General features: G+C 39.3%; 1 protein-coding gene across 6 annotated transcripts in view; it reads right to left on the bottom strand.

Annotated features, from left to right (window-relative positions):
- Nucleotides 1–4033: 4033 nt before the first annotated feature.
- The window catches only part of TRA2A (transformer 2 alpha homolog), a 47220-nt gene continuing 31870 nt past the window's right edge, over nucleotides 4034–19383 (bottom strand). For 4 of the 6 annotated variants that reach the window (XM_065397752.1, XM_065397754.1, XM_065397757.1 and 1 more), the window contains 5 exons: nucleotides 18732–18920; nucleotides 6719–6834; nucleotides 6041–6166; nucleotides 5180–5247; nucleotides 4034–4977 (listed from right to left, as the gene is read on the bottom strand). In XM_065397752.1, coding sequence (XP_065253824.1) covers nucleotides 4967–4977; nucleotides 5180–5247; nucleotides 6041–6166; nucleotides 6719–6834; nucleotides 18732–18920 — 510 coding nt within the window. In that variant the 3' untranslated portion in view covers nucleotides 4034–4966. The remainder of the gene's footprint in view (nucleotides 4978–5179; nucleotides 5248–6040; nucleotides 6167–6718; nucleotides 6835–18731; nucleotides 18921–19383) is intronic. The other 2 variants (XM_065397753.1, XM_065397755.1) reach the window with 1 other exon arrangement.

The following is a 19383-nucleotide window of genomic DNA, read 5'->3' as shown; positions in this document are numbered from 1 at the left end:
GCAATCCACTGTATTAGGATGGATTACAGGTCTGATGCAGGATGGCTAACTGAATTGTGTCTGCATGCATTAGGCCCAGAAGTTTCAGCAGCTGACAAATTGGGGCGGTTGGGATTTTGTACAGAGGATCTGCACCCTAGTTCTTAATCTCCTGGATCACGAGATGGGTTGATCATGCCACCACTCCTTTTCTGTGCCCAACATTCACAACTATTCTGGCTCTCTGTTGTGGCAGGGTCTGAAATGCTGAAGGTTGGAAAACATCCCCTTAAAGTAAGAAAAGGAGGATGTATGTATGAAATGGCTGCTCTTGTAGCTGCCTAAGAAGCACTGTAATACTCCTTTATACTATACTTAAAGACAGAAAGCTTAAGTGCCTACCCTTCCACAGGGATTACTTTGGTATGGGAAAATTTGTAACTTTGTAGCCTTTTATATAACTTTGTAGGCTTTAGTAATATGACTTTCAATTTTCCTTATTTTTTAGCTGTCACCATTTTTAATGTTTTCCCCAAAGAGGAATGTCTGTTCATTTAGATGTGCAGAGTATCTATTGGGAATGACTATCAACCATCCATGATACAGCCACAATAGCCTCCAACCAAGTGGCTAGGATGCAATCATTCTGCAGAGGGTAGCTTCTAGTGTTCTAAGGGATCCTTTGGTAAAAAGACTCCCTCGCCCAAGCTGATCATGATGTCTTTTGTCAGCAAGGCCACAGCTGTATCAACCTTAAGCACCTGCAACTTACACAACTTCTAAAATGTGTTTTTGTTCAGCCTTCATGTTTTTCTAAGTGTTCATTTAGATCTCCTGATATTCATAAAGTTGTGGAGGAAAAATCTGCAACCATCCTAGCTTGAATAGGTTTTGAGGCCTTCTTCCTCTATCGCTAATGTGGCATCAAAATAGGTAGATGGAAAGAATTTGGTTCTGATTTGGTCATGTCTGATATAGGTAACTTGCCCTGTGCAAGGGCAGGGTGTATGTGTGTATAAGAACTACCACTTCTGGCTTTTTCAGTACCCAAGGCCTTTTAGTGTGTTTCAGCAACTATTGCTGTCTAAAGAAGCTTGTGTAGCAGTGGGAGAGTGGTATCTTGTGCTGTTCAGACATGGTTCCCTTAATTGCTCTTAGGTGGGGCAACTGTATGTTGTACGTCCTCAACTGGGGGCAGACCAATCCAATAGAGTCACTGGGCAGTGTTCCTTTGGGGGCAGGAAGAACCACTAGGGAGTCCTGGGATCTGAAAGATATCAGTCTGCTTCCCTAAGCCAGTTAGCTCCCATTTAAGTACTTTAGGAGAGACCTAATGAGGTTCTTACCCACGAAAGCTTATGCTCCCAATACTTCTGTTAGTCTTAAAGGTGCCACAGGACCCTCTGTTGCTTTTTACAGATTCAGACTAACACGGCTACCCCTCTGATACTAAGGCCTGGTCCACACTAACCCCCCACTTCGAACTAAGGTACGCAAATTCAGCTACGTTAATAATGTAGCTGAATTCTAAGTACCTTAGTTCGAACTTACCGCAGGTCCAGACATGGCAGGCAGGCTCCCCCGTCGATGCCGCGTACTCCTCTCGCCGAGCTGGAGTACCGGCGTCGACGGCGAGCACTTCCGGGATCGATTGATCGCGTCTAGACAAGACGCGATAAATCGATCCCAGAAGATCGATTGCTTACGGCCGGACCAGGAAGTAAGTGTAGACCTGCCCTAAGTATCCTAGGTCCTTTTCAAGTAATCTGTTTGGTACATGAGAAGGGTTTTGCACTGAGTGTTCCTTGGGTGCCCCTGAATGAGAGCTAGAGTCCTTTATGTATCTTTTTCTGGGCAGACGCCACCATGAACACACTCTGTGCTGTGTGGAAATGGGGGGGAAGGGGAAGGGAAAAGGCTCCTCTCTAGCCTTTGAGCCCTTTTGCCAGCTTAAGACAGATATAGCCCCTCCCCCCTTTCTGATGCAGCCTGGGGAGGACTTTGCAGATATTGTGTAGAGGACAGCATGCCTGACAGAAGGCACTCCAGGAGGGTCTGTGCTTAGGTCATTTGCCTAACAAATAAAAAATGCTACCCCTTATAGGGAGCAAGGGAGAAGAATGAGTTTCACTTGTTTTTGTTCCCATCAGTTGTCCAGAAAATGTTAGTTCCAGAGAAGTTGACTCCTACCATGTCAGTGGAGAACTTCAAGATAACACAAGATAGTGCTGTGACCAAGCGGAGTAGATGTTTAAGCAACAGTTTGAGTTTCCTCTGCAGCAAGGCAACAAACCAGTATTGCAGACTAGTGGTGCCATGAAGCAAAAATATTTGAGGTGCTGATCCCCTTTGTTATTCATATAACATTTTACTAAGAACCAGAAGAGGGGAGATGGACATACCCAGCCATTCTCTTTGGTGAAACCCTGAAACAGAAGGTCCAAGCCAAAGTATTTTTGAAAGTGTTAAACATCTGAATGCATCAAGACTGCTTCATAACTCACGTTGCTTCTGTTAAAATTAACAAGTTTAAGCAACTTACATCACTTACATGCTTCACATATAGTGAGACAGGAGATTGAAAAGTCAAGTTTTCAAGCACAAAGTGTGGGTATACGGTATAAATGGCATTTTTAAAATGGTAGCTTCAGTAAAGCTATTTCCTCTCATAGCAAACACTTTTTAGGCCCAACTACCACCAATTTTCTGAGAATTTCTGTATAACTTATTACAAATAAACTGTCACTTGCTTTTCCCCGGAAGTACTGAAAGAATCTACATTGGTTTAACACATATTTATGCTATCCTGGGTAATTACAGGTTGTTTTGGACTCTGCCATTTGCAAAACATTTTTCACAACCAGTACAAAATACACTAATGAAACCTTTTCAGACTACGTTAGGTGTCTACATAAAAATGGCACCTTCTATGTCTATTGTGGTCCAGCCCCAAAGCCACTGATCAAGGCCTCCTCATGCTAGGACTGGTAATGCATAAACACTATGCTCAGAAAAAAATTACAACTAAAGCTCATTGAAAACATCCAATCCCTGATTAATGTTAGGTCTGCTTACTTTAGTAACAATACTTTTTACAGCTTTCCTCCTGTTAGCCCTGTAGAATTAACATAGCTATTGGATATGGATTTGATTCCTTGTGCATAAGAATTATTCCATTGTTACACCAATGCAAGTGCAATGAGTGTTTCACAGGTGTCACTAAACACTAATCTCTACTTCATTTTCCTAGGTGTCATTAAACACTAATCTCTACTTCATTTTCCTGTGGGAACCCTCCCTCCTGCCGCCCCCCCCCCCCCCCATTGCATCAATAAAATGGTCATTTGCCTAGCAAAGAATTACTTAATGTAATTTACTTAATTTCTTCACAGCAGTGTTAGGCTTAATTCCATTTTTTAAAAATTCCTTTGAGAGTCTCAGTTAAGGCACTATACACATACAAATAACTATTATGGTGGGAAGATTTGATGGCTTGGGAATTAAAAGGAGAGCTAATTTCAGCTCAAAATTTAGAAGAGTCAAAACCATAAAAAATTTAGTTAAAAATGCAATAAAAATATTTTAAACATTCCTCCTCCATACTGTTGTGTCCAAAACTTTGCTAGTGCACAAGCTCATGTAAATGAGGGAAACTATTTTAATTTTCTAAATTTTGTCAATGATTTTCGGATGGTTTCTTTGGAGACACTTACTTCAAATTGGTAAACCTTTCTGCATGTGACCAGAGCTCCATCTGTGCATATGTTTTACAAATCTAAAACTGAATGAAATGCAAAAAGAAATGAAGTAAATTAACTTCCACAGTTAAGTAGTAATAGTTAAGTTTAATTAGTTGATTGTGAAAAAATTAGCAAAAAATACTAAGTCAATATAAATAAAGTATAATCTAAATCTAGTCATGAGAGCTGGATGATTCAGGAGATTCTTGGAATATGGATCTTCTCCATCTCTAACTCGCTGGTTAGAATTTAGCCCATAGTAGTAGTAGTACCTTTTTATAATGCAGAATAAAAGACATGAAAATCCATTTCAGTGTAATTAACTTTATTTTGAGGAAGAAGAGGTTTATATGTAACTGTAATTTTTCTATCCATACCAGCAACTTCAAAAGGACTGGAAACTAGAACTTCCTTAACCATCATTGCAATACCAACATGAGTTTGTATGAACAGCAAATTATATAACTAATTGCTATGTTCAATAAATATTTTTTCTCCTGCACTGATTAAGGGGAAACACTACTTTGAGTTCAATTAAAAAAAATCAGTTAGATTTGTATGGTTTTAACTTCAAATGTTATCCATTGTGTAGCAGTCTAGAAACTTTTCATCTATAAAACACAATCTTCAGTGTATAAGAATCTGTTTTTCCAAAGAAGTTAAACCAAATATGAAAATTTGCTATAGCTCTAATATTTCTACACTCAAAGCAATTTAACCAAAAAAACCCGTCAGGTTCATGACTATCTAGTGAAATTTGCCATTACAGAAAAGGTTCAGAGATGTTGCTTATTTTTCAAAATTAACAACCAAGCATTAACAGAAAGATTAACAAGTTTTTTTTTGGAAACACAGGTTTATATTAAAGTAGCTGAGTGTGTATATTACACACAACATGCAAGCTTTAAAAAACATCAATGCTCTCTTCTCCTCATTAGATTAGCCAGGAGTACAATTGTTTTAAAAACAAAAACGGAATGACTTACAAAATGTAATAACACTTTGGGATTTCTATTTAGTTTTGCTTAAGATGTTTAACTACACAAAACTACAACAATTACGATTTTAAGAGTATTACAATAAAAGGGGGTGGAAAACAGCAATACTTCAACTGAAAATATGTATCTTCTACATGAACCAAAGGTCTTATAAGAGAGATTTGAGGGGAAAGGAGGGGGAGACCAAAGGGAAACTAAGGGCAGAACTTTATTTAAAAATCAGGTCCACAACTGTAATTCTTCCGTTCTTCAGTAGCGTCCTGGAAAAAGATAACAATATTACTATAAAAATCATGAATATTTGAACATTCAAACTTGCAATAGCAGAACTTACACCAAGGCGAATTTTCTGTTGCCACATTCAAGATTTCTCATTCATCACGAGTCTATTTTCCATTAAAACTAACAATCAAGTCTAGATGCACTAGCATGGTTTAATATGAACTATTTACATATACTTACTTGGGCTATAGGAGCGGGATCTTGACCGTGATCGATATCGGCTATAATAAGGTGAAGGTGATCGTCTCCTTTAAAGAGAATATAAAGTTTTTGCTTTGTTATGAAAGTGTCTTTATACAATCATTTCTATGTGATGCAGTTGTTCCCTTGATGGTGGAAGATTGGACTTTATGGTTGATTTAAATCTGATTTGGCAGAGACTCACAATGAAATATTTAAGGAGCTCCTAGCTTCTCTATTTCAAGTATTGTATTTAAAAACTTATGAGTTTATTTAGAATATATTTATTATCCTATATGGTGCTCCAAAGTGTGCACAGCACTTCTGCAGACATGTAGAAACAAGTCCTTTCCCCCAAAGAATTTAGTTTAACTAGACAACTTTGACAAAGGAGAAAGATTTTTAAATGGATCTGACCTCATGATCCCTTTAGTGGCTTTTATTTTCAATATGACACATTTTCCATTTTGTTTTAATATTTCCCTATTTTAATTTTATTTGCACCCCTGCCTATTTACATCCATTCTTATTAGCTTGGGTTCAGAGATCTTTTTTCTCCTCCTCCCGATTCTGAAACCTCACCTTTCTATTACATTAGCCTTTCCTCCAGTTCCCTACTGACATTATTTCCCTTTCTCGCCCCTTATTCCTCTAGAAAGGAGTATGTGGACTGCTGAATATGTTATTTAGTTGACGTAACTGTATTAGTAAGACTACAAGGCTTGCTTTTGCTGAGGTCTCTCCTAGCGGTCACTTGAAATGTAAGGACACCAGATATGAGAGTTGCAAGTCTCCCCACAGCAACTACCTTTATTAAAAAAATTAAAATGAAAGAATCAAATAATTAATCGAACTGGTTACCTGTACCGGTAGTCATATTCTTCATATCTGTCATATCCTCTATCATATCCCCTATCATAATAGGAATCACGACGACGACCTGCTCCTCCTCCTCCACCACCACCACCTCCACCTCCTCCTCCACTGCTATTTAAAAAAAAAAAAAAAAAAAAGAGGAATAAAATGGAAGCATAAAAGTCTGCATTCTTTCTTGTGAATTTTAAGTTCTCTAAAATTATCTTCAGCGTCCTCAAGTGACAACTACTCACTGTACACTTTGTGTCTCAGACTCAGTAGACTCCACATTTAAAGAAAACCACTAAGTGCATTAATTAACCAGAGTGGGGTGGGGTTTAGACATTAAAGAGCCCTGGAACATTTCCCCCCCCCCCCCCATCTTGTTTATTTTTAATATATTCTTCACTCAGTAAGCTCTTGGGCTTTAAACGACGTTCACCTTAAGTAAAAATACCATACTAAAACAGGGTTTAATAGTGTACCTCAAGATCAACCGCAACAAACCCACCCCCACTGCATGCAAATACATTAGAGATAAGGAACAGCTTTAAAAAGGCAGACGACTGAAACCCTCACAAAAAAATATGCTGCTGGTAGTGTCTACAGTTCAATCAGAGTTATAACATTTAGTTTAACTTGATCTGCGGTCCGCTAACACAGAATGAAGAGTAAATTCCTTACTGGGTTGGCCTGCCCATGTAGATGCCCGGGGTGGGGGTGTGCGCTCTCTTGGTGATGGAGTAATCCACGCGGATCCTCCTGCCGTCCAGTTCCATGCCATTTGCATGTTCCATCGCCTGCAGGGGAGAGAGGGGCCCGGCCATTAGCTCGCGAGCTGCTACACCAGTTAATGAATAGGCGATAAAATGAGCGCTTCGCTTTTCAGTACGCGGCACAAGCCCTGAACAAACGGGCTCTATTCAGGCTGGTTACTAGCGCCCCGCTGTGGCGAGCGGCGCGTCTCGCCTCGCCTCGCCCGCCGACATGCCCGTCGCAGGCGGAGTGTTGCAGCGCTGCCTGCACTGGGGCGCTGGAGTTACGTGACGCGCGATCCCTGTGCTAGCCATGAACGGACTGACGCTTTCCCCACACCACTTCAACATTTAGCCAACAAAAAAGTTAACAGGCAGCAAAGCAGCTTTCCCTGTAAACGGCATCCTTCCGAGCTCCGCGGAGGGGCCGGGCTCATTCAGAAGCCGCGCACACAGTGGCTTCCTACGGGGTGCATATGGCCGCATTACTGCTAGTCGGCTGCCATTTCATGCTCTCTCTGCCTCCTGCCATATCCCTTACAAGGACCTACTCCAGCAGAGCTTAATAAAATGGCGGGTTCAGCCTACATGGATACTTAATTACAATCTTCCTCCCTACTCGCACTCTGTGCAGCTCGCTAAACCGATACACATCAGGGACTGTGCTGGAAGGCTGCGCCCCCAGACACGCACACAGTGGCCCCCTGACACTCTCGGTTTTGAATCAATACAATGGCCCCCTAGCCCTATTCCAAATCATGCAAACTGGAATTCAAAGGGGCATAACACACTTTAAAGAGTTACGTGAATATAATCTAAGACTTCAGTCAAAGAGATCAGAGTTAACCACTATTATTTAAATATATTTATTAGGTTACAATTAAGTGTTATTTGCCATAAGCAGCAATTTCTGGCCCCTTCCATCTAAGGGCATTCTCAGCTGCTAACAGGTCTTTGAGCCATCAGTTCATACTAACAATTAGTTTACCTGATTTAGACTGTATTTTCCTTGTGAGCTAAATAGTTTTATTAAAATTAGCATACCAAATTGTGTTCCCATTTTATGGATTTTAAGTTAAATATCACACACACCACACTTAAGGCTGTCTTGTAAAGGATACACAAAGCATTCTCTTTTACAGACAGAAAGTAACTAAAATTGTAACCATTAAAACAAAATTAGATTCAGATATGGTTCCTTTTCAAATCCCTTTTTTGGCCAACAATAATTTTATAACTTAATGTTAAATCAATGCAATAGGAAACTACAACACAACATCACATGGTCACTGTTTATATCCCTACCAAACTGGAAATAACAATTCTCCACTAACCTATTTAATCCCACTTAGTTTGCTCTTTTATAATGCTGTTTAAATCTAGACAATATCGCCACCTAGTGATATCTATTCAAGCTCAAAAATAGCTAGATTTAGTACAGGGAATAGCAGAGCAAAACTATGAGAGGATAATGAGCAAGATCTCAATCTTTCAACATTACACTTAAACATATAAATACAAGGGTTGAAGTGGTTGCATACCCATAATCTTTTAAACTACTCCTATAATGCCATAAAATAAAAATGCTGTTCAGCAAACATGCAGATATAAAAAAGCAACTGGCTACAGAACACCCTAGAACTCAACAGGATTCTCAACTGATGTCATTTTGACCATAGGCATCTCAGAAACTTGATAAAGTGAAATAAGGTATAAAAGATGGGGATATTTTATATTCAGGTGGAAGATATTTTAAAATCTCAGGAAATATGAGCCAGCAGTTTTGGCCAAGTCTAAACAAAGCAAATATGGCTGAAGCGACAGCCAGTTCAACAAATACAGACTTTTGATTGAGGTTTTTGTTTAACTGAAGAACTAACTCTACAGGAAAAGGAACTTCTATTTCAAATGACCCCTTCCCTTTCAGGGAGAAGTCAGCCTTGAAGATGATCCATTTGAGAACTGCTATATACCAACAACATACCGAACTGGCAAATAAGGTTTGAGAGTGTTAACTGGAACAACGTCTTAGAACTACCATTAAGAGATGTACCTATGGATCTCAAGACAGTGTAATTCTAGTGTCTTATTGTGACCCAAAATATTCATAAACTGTTTCCCCAAAGAACATTAAGTACATTACACTTTAATATAAAGATTCAACAGTTTAATTTGTAATTCCACAGCTCTTCAGAAAACCTGACTGGCCTGCTTAATGTCCCAAATAAATGTTTATCAAAAACAAAACACAAAGATACCCTCTCCCCCCCAAAACACAAAAATAAAAAAGCTGAACTGTCAGCATCATGGTCAGGATTTTTAAAGTAACTTTAAAGCGATTTCCTTTTTTACCTATGTGTATTACAGTTCTTATAGACATCTATTTACCCAATAGGCAAGAACAATGGGGCCTAGATTTTTTTTAAAATGTAATTAAAGTCAAATAATTTTCATAACCTGATCCCACCTTCAGCCACTAGCAACTCTTCTTAATGATGCTCTGTACTATTTTTAACAGCACAAAGCAACTAACAGAGAAATCCATGCAATGATAGTTCATGGACTGCTTTTGGCATCTAAGGACTAAGAATCATTGCAAAATGACTAAACAAAGGACACTTTGAAAATCTGCTTCCATTTCCTGCTTCTAAATTGTCCACAGGTGAAAGTGTCTTAAATTTGCACAGACATTATTGCCAGGGACACACATTAGGAATGCTAATAACTTTTGATATTGTTTGCATTTCTGTATCTCAAACACATCAGTTTGTACAGATATTTTGTATTTGTATGCAAAGCGTATTTTTATTGATTACTTACTGTAAAGCATATAATAAATGTTTAAAATGTTTACTTGCCTAGGGAAAGTTTCCCACCGTTAATCAAATTCTTTAAAACATTTGTAGCAAATATATTTTCAAATAGGATTGCACATCTATACGGCACAGTCTCAGAATTTCACTTTTTCGTCAAAAGGGTGAAAAACAGCATTGATTTGAATGTCTGGAAAATCTATAATAGATGCCCAAATTTAAGAGGAAAATTATTAAAGTTTAATTTTGGTTTTAAACATCACTGTTTACTACCCTTTCAGAGCCATAATATTTTTCCCCTATTGATTTTGTCCTTTTCTATTTGAACACTGATTTTCTCCCCGATATCTGAACCTTTCTAGAGGACCTGAAATCACCATGGCTTTTATAAGTTGATGCAACAAACAGACAGCTCTTCTACAGAAACAAGTTTTAGTAGTTTACTTGTGTAGATTCCATGGGAAAAACTTTAAGTCACTGTCTTCACAGAGGGAGAAAGAGTGGAAGTATATGAACATTGGTAACTGCATGTGAATCCTTCAATTCTAAATTACTATCTTAAACCTCGATCAGCTTAGTACTGTTTATATCCTTACAGCTGTTCAGTGGCCTATTAACTCTAAGTTGGTAGTCTGTGTAGTTCCTAGTGGATTGGTATACCACCTTTACCCTAGGTGACAATGGCCAAGGATTCAACAGGCAGAGACTCAACTACTCTTTCATCCCCCCTAGAACAGAGGTTTCCAAACAGTGGTATGCATACCTCTGAGGATACGTGGGAGAAATTGTGCAATGGTGGATTTTATTTATTATTTTATTTCTTGCATTTTCATAATAAACGAGTCAAAGCTTTAACACTGTGGGAATTTGTTATATAAAATACAGTAGTTGATTTACTCCAAGATGTACCAAAGAGAACAGTGAAATATGGACAGATGGCTAAAGACAGGTAGTGTTTAGAACACAAATTACCAGTGATGAAAAGACTAGAGGTATGCAGACAGCTGGTAGATCCGGAAGGGGTACGTAATAACAAAAGTTTGGCTACTAAATCATTGGCTTCTGTTGCCTATTTCTTACCTGAAGTCCTTCCTGTGTCAATCACTTCCACAAAAAACAATTGTGACACAATGAACAATACTAAAACATGTGATAGGACGAAACAGTCACAATGAATGAATTAAACTAAAGCTTTTGTGAAACCAATATATTAATATCTCATTCAGATCAGAATAAAAAATGCAAGCAAATTAAGCATATAAAAATAGCTTTTTTATTTACTGTAATCTGTCAAGTCTTACATTCAGGACTCTATTTCCTTATAAGAGTCTGAGTCTGTTTCCTGCTCTGGTGTAAATATTTCTAATGTTAAATGTTAGAAATTACAAGCAAGCCTGTTTACATATTTAAACATCCTGCTAAGAATTTGGGATCCTGTTTTTTAAAAAGCTTGAAAGAATTTAAGGGTAGATAAATACAGGATATAAAACAAAACTATTTCTAATTGGAATGCTATTCTAATGTTTCTGAGTGTGTCAGCAAGGTCAGGACATTTTACAATCAGCAAACGTTTTTAAATCGTAATCCCATAGGTCGAAAGCTCTCTTAATCTCTGCTAGTGCATTTTGTTCTCAAGAGTGCCTTCTGCATGATTTGTTTTTTTTTTTTAAATGTGAACAATTTTTTTTAAGCATTCACTGGATAATTTGTATGAGAATTTTTGAAGTCTAATAATAAACTACGTAAATTTATTTCTGAACACACCGATAGGCCAGCACTGTAGAGAGTAATTAGCATTGATAATAACAGTTAAAAGTGGTCTTAAGTAATGTAAATATTTGGTCAGAATATTTTTGTTGTCTTTTTGGATTTAAGTTCATGTTTCAGTGCTTGGGAAAGGTGATGAATTGACCACCCTTAACACAAAGTACATCTAACAACAATGTCAAGTTCATGCTTTATTAATGTGTTATGCTGACCCAGGGAAATTAATTTATAAAGGTCTAAAAAGCAGTGCAGTCTCTATGCCTACACAATCCCTGGTGCCTTTACCTAGACTGCCAACCGTGCAAATTACCACCACTTCTAAAAGTAGTTTTATAAGATTAACTAGACATTCCACAGAACTGGCATCAATAAAATTGAAAATTCCATATAATTACCAATACCCTGAATTATACAGTCTCCCACAGTTAGAAGTTTCCTGACACATTACTAAACAAATACACAATGTTCCAGATATTCTATTTGGGGTTTTATTGAGAAGGCATTCCACTTCCCCACATGTGCAGCATTGTTACTGAAAGGTGTTTTAGCTATGAGTGTAGTAGTAGTTTTTCCCCACTGCTATATATATTATTAGTCAACACAAACAACATTCCTGAGGATGCATTTTTTTTAAATCAAAAAGTGAACCCCAAAACGCAAATAGGAAGTAGGTGGATAGGTGAGAATGGGCTAGAATTCCATCAAGGTGTTTCAGTGACAATGCTGTAAACAAGTGGAGGTAGAATGATTTTTCGTTAGAATTTTATGATGGAATGCCAATCCTGTGAATTATCTCCAAAGAGAGAGGATTACAAATGTGATAATCCCTTGTAATAAAATGCCATTCCTTAAACATCTCATTCTTTGAGACTGAGTAACTCAAGGAAGAACACAAGTGACCACATGCTGCAACAGGCAAGACACACCCAACTTTAAGTTTCTTAAGAAAATATAACGTGAGTGATAAAACATCTCCTTTCCTCTAATAAAAATAATAAAATTTAAAAAAAAAAATCAGACAGAACCTCAAAGATTGTGCCCTCAGAAACAATCCTTGTTTTACAATTGCCCTACTCAAACATCCTGAAAAGGACAAAAAAATACTCTAGCAGGTAGAATAGTTTGGGTACCTCTGCTTTGAAAATAGCAACTAAAGACCAAACTGGACCCTTAAAGATTCTAAGCAACATTGTTTTGAAAAAGCACGCAGGAAGGACCACATGTAAACTTTGCATATATTTTGAAGAAAAACAGGTCTTAGGTTGGCAAGTGAAACAACCCTGCCTTATATAATAGCATGATAGTGCAGGACTGCTAAAAGCTTATAGCAGCAAGAAATGCACTCAATACAGCCTTTGTAGTAATAGCAACACCTATTCAGTTGGTGTTAGATACAAGAAGCTGGGTGAATTAAGGCTGTTCAACAGCTGATCTTTTGGAAACACTGGAATATAACTGTGAAGTCATTTATTGCATCTGTTGAAAACAAAGATGGGTTTGTCAGTTGACCCCCATGGTGTCTTGTAAGCTCAGCAAGTAGATCTTTACAGTACTCTACATGAGAGCTCTTTCACTCGCTTTGTGAAGTAACTGTGGTTCTTTGAGATGTCTCCCCCTTCAGGTGCACATTCACCCCTCAAAGCCCTTGATCAGAGTCAGTTAGTAGTGTCCATTCAGCCCATGCATGTGCCCCATGCCTTCTCACCCAGTACCAAGGTTATTGAGGGGCACGCAGGTGAATTGCCCTTTCTTCTCCACCCAAAACAGGAATAGTCTGAAGCAGAGGAGAAGAAGGGTGGGTAGTGGAGCACCCCTAGAGACACACTTCTCAAAGAACTCAGGAATGCTGGAACAGGAGAGGCAAGGGGGCCATGGCCCCACTACTTTTAAAAATGCGAGGGTATACCAGCCATGAGGGCAAGTGACCAAGAGGGGAGAGAAGGGGCCACAGTTCGGGCGCTAGTGGTCCCCGCACTTTTAGGGTGCTTCTGCCACTCCTGAAATAACCAGTTACTGCACAAAGTAACCAACCTCCTCTTCTTTGAGAAGTGTCCCTATGAGTGCTCCACTTTAGGTAACTTCTGAGCAGTACCTTCAGTGGAGGAGGGAGCTTCAGAATAGAGTCCGGAACTGAAGACAGTACTGCAGAACCAAGCATGGACAGCATGGAGCTAGGTGTAATATTTTAAAAACGTATGTATTGAAGCCCATGTAGTAGCCCTACAGTATTTCAGATACTAGTACACTCAATCAGTAATGCCACAGATGTTGCCTGCGATCTGGTTGAATGTGCTATTACCCTGGGGGTGGGGGGTGGATGAACACCCACAGCATCATAACAAGTGATCAATACATCTAGATATCCATCTTAATAGCCTGTGAGTAGAGATTGAGAACTGTGTGGATCTATCTGCAAAGGAAATGAAGAGCCTAGGTGTCTTCCTAAATTGCTTGATCCCATCTAAGTAGAAGGCCAATGCCCTTCTGACATCCAGGGTATATAAACAAAAATCCTGTAGAGAACTATGTAGCTTTGGAAAAAACACCAATAGATGAATGGCTTGAATAAGGTGGAACTCTGATAGAACCTTAGATAAGAATTAAGGGTAAGTTCTCTTTACATCCACACCTTAAAAGACCACTATAAATGGGGGACAGGGAAAGGGAATCTTCCATCCAGGATCCAATCTCCCTGACCTTATGGCTGACGTGATGGCTACTAAAAAGGCTGTCTTCATAGACCAAAGCAACAGAGCAGGTTGCCACTGGTTCGAATGGAGGTCTCATAAGGTACCAGATTGAGGTCTCAGGTTGGGGCAGGGTTTCTAATCTGGAGACAGACATTCCTCAAACCTTTAATAAGCCTAGACCACACTGCATGAGCAAATATGGAAAATCGTTCTAGTGGAGGATGAAAGGCTGATATTGCCTTAGTATATCTGAACTCCTGTGGTACCGAAAAGGGGATCAGTACCGACACGGTAGCGGAGGCCATGGTTGCCAAAGTTGAAGGTACCGCCAATGGTAGGCATACCGAAATAAAAGCCAATGGTGGTGCTGTTGCTTGCTGGTGCCGAATGCATGGGTACTGACAGCTAGGCTGAACATTGATGGTGCCAGTCCTGAGTGTCTGTGCTTGCCCTCCTTGCTGGTAGAAGGTACCAAGTCCCGACTGGACCTCTCTTTCTCCTTGGTGCTCCAGGACTTTACAACCCCTCTGGTAATGGATGAGGAGTCCTTCAACTCAGTGGTATCGAGTCAAGAGGTAGAGCCTTCAGAGACCATAGATCTCACCAGGGTCCTGGACTTGTTTTGGAGCTGGGTCCTTAAGGCAAGAGCCAATGTTCTTTTTAGAAGCATTTCCTGAAGCCTCCAAAGTTCTTCCTTCCTTAGGAGAAGCCTGTGCTGAGGTAAAAGGGGTGCTGTCTGGAGACAGTTGTACTGTGTGTGTGTCTGTCTCCTGACCTGACTCAGCAACTGTCTGAAGGGAGTGTGCCATCACTAGCAGACTGAGTTTAACCTCCTTTTTCATTGCCCTGGATTTGAGGGCCAGGCAGAAATTGCACTTCTGGCAGACGTGAGACTTCCCAAGCAACCGACACACTTAGAGTGGCCATCTCGCACAAGTACAGCCTCTCAGCAGGAGACGCAATGTTTGAAGCCTGGTGAGCCAGATATGCCCTGCCAGGAAAAATAAAAGTCTCCCAGAGGGTAAAGACAGTAAAACTATTATCTCACTACTTATCTAACTAAATCTATACTAACAACTATACCACTATAGAAATATTAGAAAAGCCAAGGCACACTCAAGGAGGACTCACTAAGGCTACGTCTCAGGCGGAGGCGATTGAGAAGGAACTCAGGGTGGTTGCCCACACACCCCAATATAGCCTTGGTATCTGGCACAAGGAGGCATAGGGATGGATGAGCAGACTGAATGGACACTGCTAAGTAAAAATCTCCAATCATGGGATCAACAGGTGCATGCGAGCCTGAAGCGGAGCACCCATAGGGACATCAATTGAAGAAAAAAGAGGAGCAGCTTTCCAACACCTCTATCTGGGTCCTGTTCAGTTGGAATGAGTGTAGTGTTATGCCATCTACTTTAGCTATGCCATGCAACAACAGAATCAAAAGCCAAAGTAAGGCTGAGGTTTTGCTTTTATCCATAGCTGGAGAGTGGCCATTAATTACTGCTACAAGGACTGCCTCTTTCTCAAGACCTATCTAAAAATCTGACAGAAAAATTCAAGATGTCCACAGATATTAATTATATGTAATTTCGTACTGCCTATGAGATGTACTCCTGTACCAGGCGCTTCATAAACAGAGAACAAAAAAGAAGGTTCCTGCCCAAGGAGCTTACAATCTAATTATACAACAAGAGACAGAGGGTTACAACAAAGAGCACAGGGAAGCAATTAGACAATATTGGCCAGCCTCATTGGCTACTGGTGTGCTGAGACCATAACCCAACTGTTGTCAATTTTTTTGGGTGCATCGTGGCATAGGAGAGTTTTAAGGAGGGATCTGAAGGAGAACACTGAAGTGGTTTTGCGGATGTTTACAGGAAGCTCCTCCCAAGCGTGAGGGGCCGCATGGGAGAAAGCATGACGGTCCTTGTTTGAAAATCTAACAAATGGGTAACCGAGGCTAGTATCATGAGACAATCAGAGGTGGGAGTTGACATCTTGATACTTAATGAGAAATGATAGGGTGGGGCTATTAAGTGATGTGGAGTTTGGTTGTTACCACCTATGATATTTTTACTTAAGTAGAGGGAGACTGGATAGCATATGGAGAGATGGCAGTTATGTGTACTCTGAGACATGCTGAATGGACCCAAATTCTACCGTGACAGAAATTTAGCACTCTGGTGAAAGACTGGAAATTCTGTAGCAGTTTCACACTGAAGGAGAATTTTACAGAATTAAATAAAAGCATGTTAAATTCAATTAAACGTTGCACCATAATTATCAGTTTTTTAATCGGCTGCAGAATTGTGTGCTGAAAATACAGAACTGCATTGTGGAAGCTGGAGACTATCAGCTGGTTAAGGGATAGCTGGGGCTTTTGGAAACTGGGAAAACAGTTTATGATTGTGAAATAAGCATAATAGCCAGATGTTTCTGCTAATGTGGTCAGCATTGTTATAGTTAACAAGGCTGACAAACTGTCATAATTAGGGTCCAGAATTAACGCTCTATTGAGCATGAGGGTAATTCACACCTCTTAGACCTATTGTTTCAGACTGTCTACGCACTTAGGAAGACAACACGGAGACAGTTTACACTCATTTCATGTTCTCTTCATAACCATGAGGGCTAGAAACTTTAAAATGAAATCTTAAGTTTTGCTTAAGTTGGGGTCTCTGTAGCCAGTTACTCAGTAGCAGAAAACACAGGTTCTAAATAACTTTAAAGCTGATCAGCTTTGCCAGGGTCACATTAAAATCTCAAAGGAATCTTAGTCAAGTTTCAGACATGTCAGAATGCACATGAACCTGCTAATGGTCCAAAGAAACACTTGTTTACTTTGGACTAGTTCATGAAAGACTAAAGCATAGCTCCATATTGAACAGGAAAGAAAGTTCAGCTGTTTACATGGATCACTTTAAAGGACACACTTTGGCATGCATGACTTCTACATATGGCAAGTAATTCCCAAAAATATGTAAAATAGTGCTCTTCTTCCAGTTACTTCAGCTGAACAAGAGGGAGCATGGTCTAGTACTGTGGATATGAACTGTTCCCACCGAGGATCTAATCATCAATCACACTTCTTACTGCAATCCAAAATCCCACAAAAATTTGTGGCCACAAAGAAGTGCAAATATGGGCTCCTCAACAAGAAACTGGACCTCAGTTTGGAGACTGGGGGCAATGTGTTGAGTAAGGTGCGGATAATAACTCTATGATTTCCCCCATTCCCCAACCTCCTTCCATCCAACTGTTTCAAGTTATTGTGGAATAACAGAGTGAAGTAACTGCAAGAAAAAGAAAGCTTCTCTTTTCCTCACTCCTAAAAGCTGAAGCCTTTGGTAGCTTTCTTCTCACATTCTTCTCCTATCTCACATTCTTGTCACGAGTGCTTAACAAAAAACATTAATAAACTGATGTTCTACACCCATGAGGTGTTCTCCATTTTACTGCAATTCCTGAATCTATTATCTCCATTTTACGATCAGGAAACTTAACCTGCAAATTACTCATCTGTAGTTACACTAGAAATCTGTGGCAGAACCAGGAACGGAATCCAGATCTCTCAAGTCCCAGTCCAGTGTTAACCACTAACCCACCCTTCCTCTTAATCAAAATGCCTTCTACCTAAGCATAGGAAGTTTTTTGTTTCTTAGCCCCTGGAGTGCAACCAATCGGGTAGCTACCCCCTCATGACCCATTTGGGGGGGAGAGTAGGGGAGGTGTCACATCCCAGCATTTGAGAAACTAGTTTAATGGAAGAAGCATTGACTGTAAACTTGAAACTGTTGATTTGGTGTCTATTTTTCTTCATTTTGACAGAGCACTGTTTAGATGGAGATACAGTATCTTTAATTGAGGTGGCCTCACAGCCACAGAAGTTTCAATATAATTTCATATCAGGGAAGAAGTAACAATACACCTCTTTTTAAAAAAGATACTACTTTAATATAGTGTTCTGTACCCCTTGAGCAAAAATCAATTTAGATTCTTGGTTTCCATTCTTTCCTCCTCAACTGACCATATCATGGATGGAGAATGATCAATCCCAGCAGCAAGGTGTGTCGTAAGTGTTTTGCATTGATTAGTAACCCACTGACCAATAAAGGCACACACTGACGAGTCAAACTAAGCTGTCCAAATCTTGTTCCTTAAAACAATGGTGACAGACAAAAGCTCAAGACTATGTGAGGGAAAACAATGGTATTTCTCACGATTCTGACAGATAAGAGACTGCTCAGGGAAGAGAGAAGTAATTTTTTAAAGGCAGATGTTTAAAAAGTTTCGTAACATTAAAAAAAATCCATGCCCCTTTAAAGATTTTATTTCCATTTTGTAATAGATGTAGTGAGGCAAATAGGGCTTGCATTAGTGCGTAGTTATGGTTGTGTTAATGGATGTATACTGATTGCACTTTACAGCTGTCAAGCCTAATAATGTTTGCTTAAACAATATATTTGTATATAAAATTGCAGTGTTTTATAAACATCAAATCATTACTTCTCATGAATTTGACCAATGTACTATTTAGACGGCGATTTTCAGCATTTATGAGATTCACAAAATACATTTAAATTCTTTAGTTTATAAAAATATTTGTGAAGCTTTTTACAAATATGTAATAAGAATGCACTACAGTCAAGAGCAATAAACATGAATTTACCTCTTTAGAATCGTCTATTCTCTCAAAATAAACAAAAGCGAATCCTCTTGATCGTCCAGTCCGCTGATCATAAACCACATTGACGCCACTCAAAGGTCCGTAACGGGAAAAGACTTCACGCAAGTCTCGCTCAGTGGTATACAAACTGAGGCCAAACACTCCGAGGCATGTGTTAGGATCTGGATTAGCCTGTTAAAACGAAAGTTCAAAATATATTCCATTAAAATGTTATTACTATCATACCAGCCAACTACTATTTGTTTTCCTGGTTATTCAAAGCTTAGCACTTCAACCTTAATGAACTAAAAGATATTTTCAAAAATCAAACTTAATTTTTTAATAAAATCTATTACAGCAAATTAAATATTAGCAAACGATGCTGAATTCACAGTACTGGAATCTGAAGCCCTTTGTTCACCTACAGAACAAGTACAACATAGACAGCTGCTCCAGAAGTTTTCCCGATACTGCCCCTCACTAATATGCTACTGGCCTGATTTGGAAGGACAGACAATAGTGGTCAGAGTAGCACTACTCTCCATTGAGATTCCATCCTTGACCTCTCTGCAGAGACTGGAATGTCATTTAATACTCTATTCATGAACAGTTAGCATAGGGGTGCCTGAATTCCTAATTTATCTTTTGCTAGCTA

This window comes from Emys orbicularis, chromosome 2, assembly GCF_028017835.1.
Source record: "Emys orbicularis isolate rEmyOrb1 chromosome 2, rEmyOrb1.hap1, whole genome shotgun sequence".
Lineage (NCBI taxonomy): Eukaryota > Metazoa > Chordata > Testudines > Emydidae > Emys > Emys orbicularis.
The sequence above is the reverse complement of the archived record's forward strand: the minus strand, read 5'-3'. Positions and strand labels throughout refer to the sequence as shown.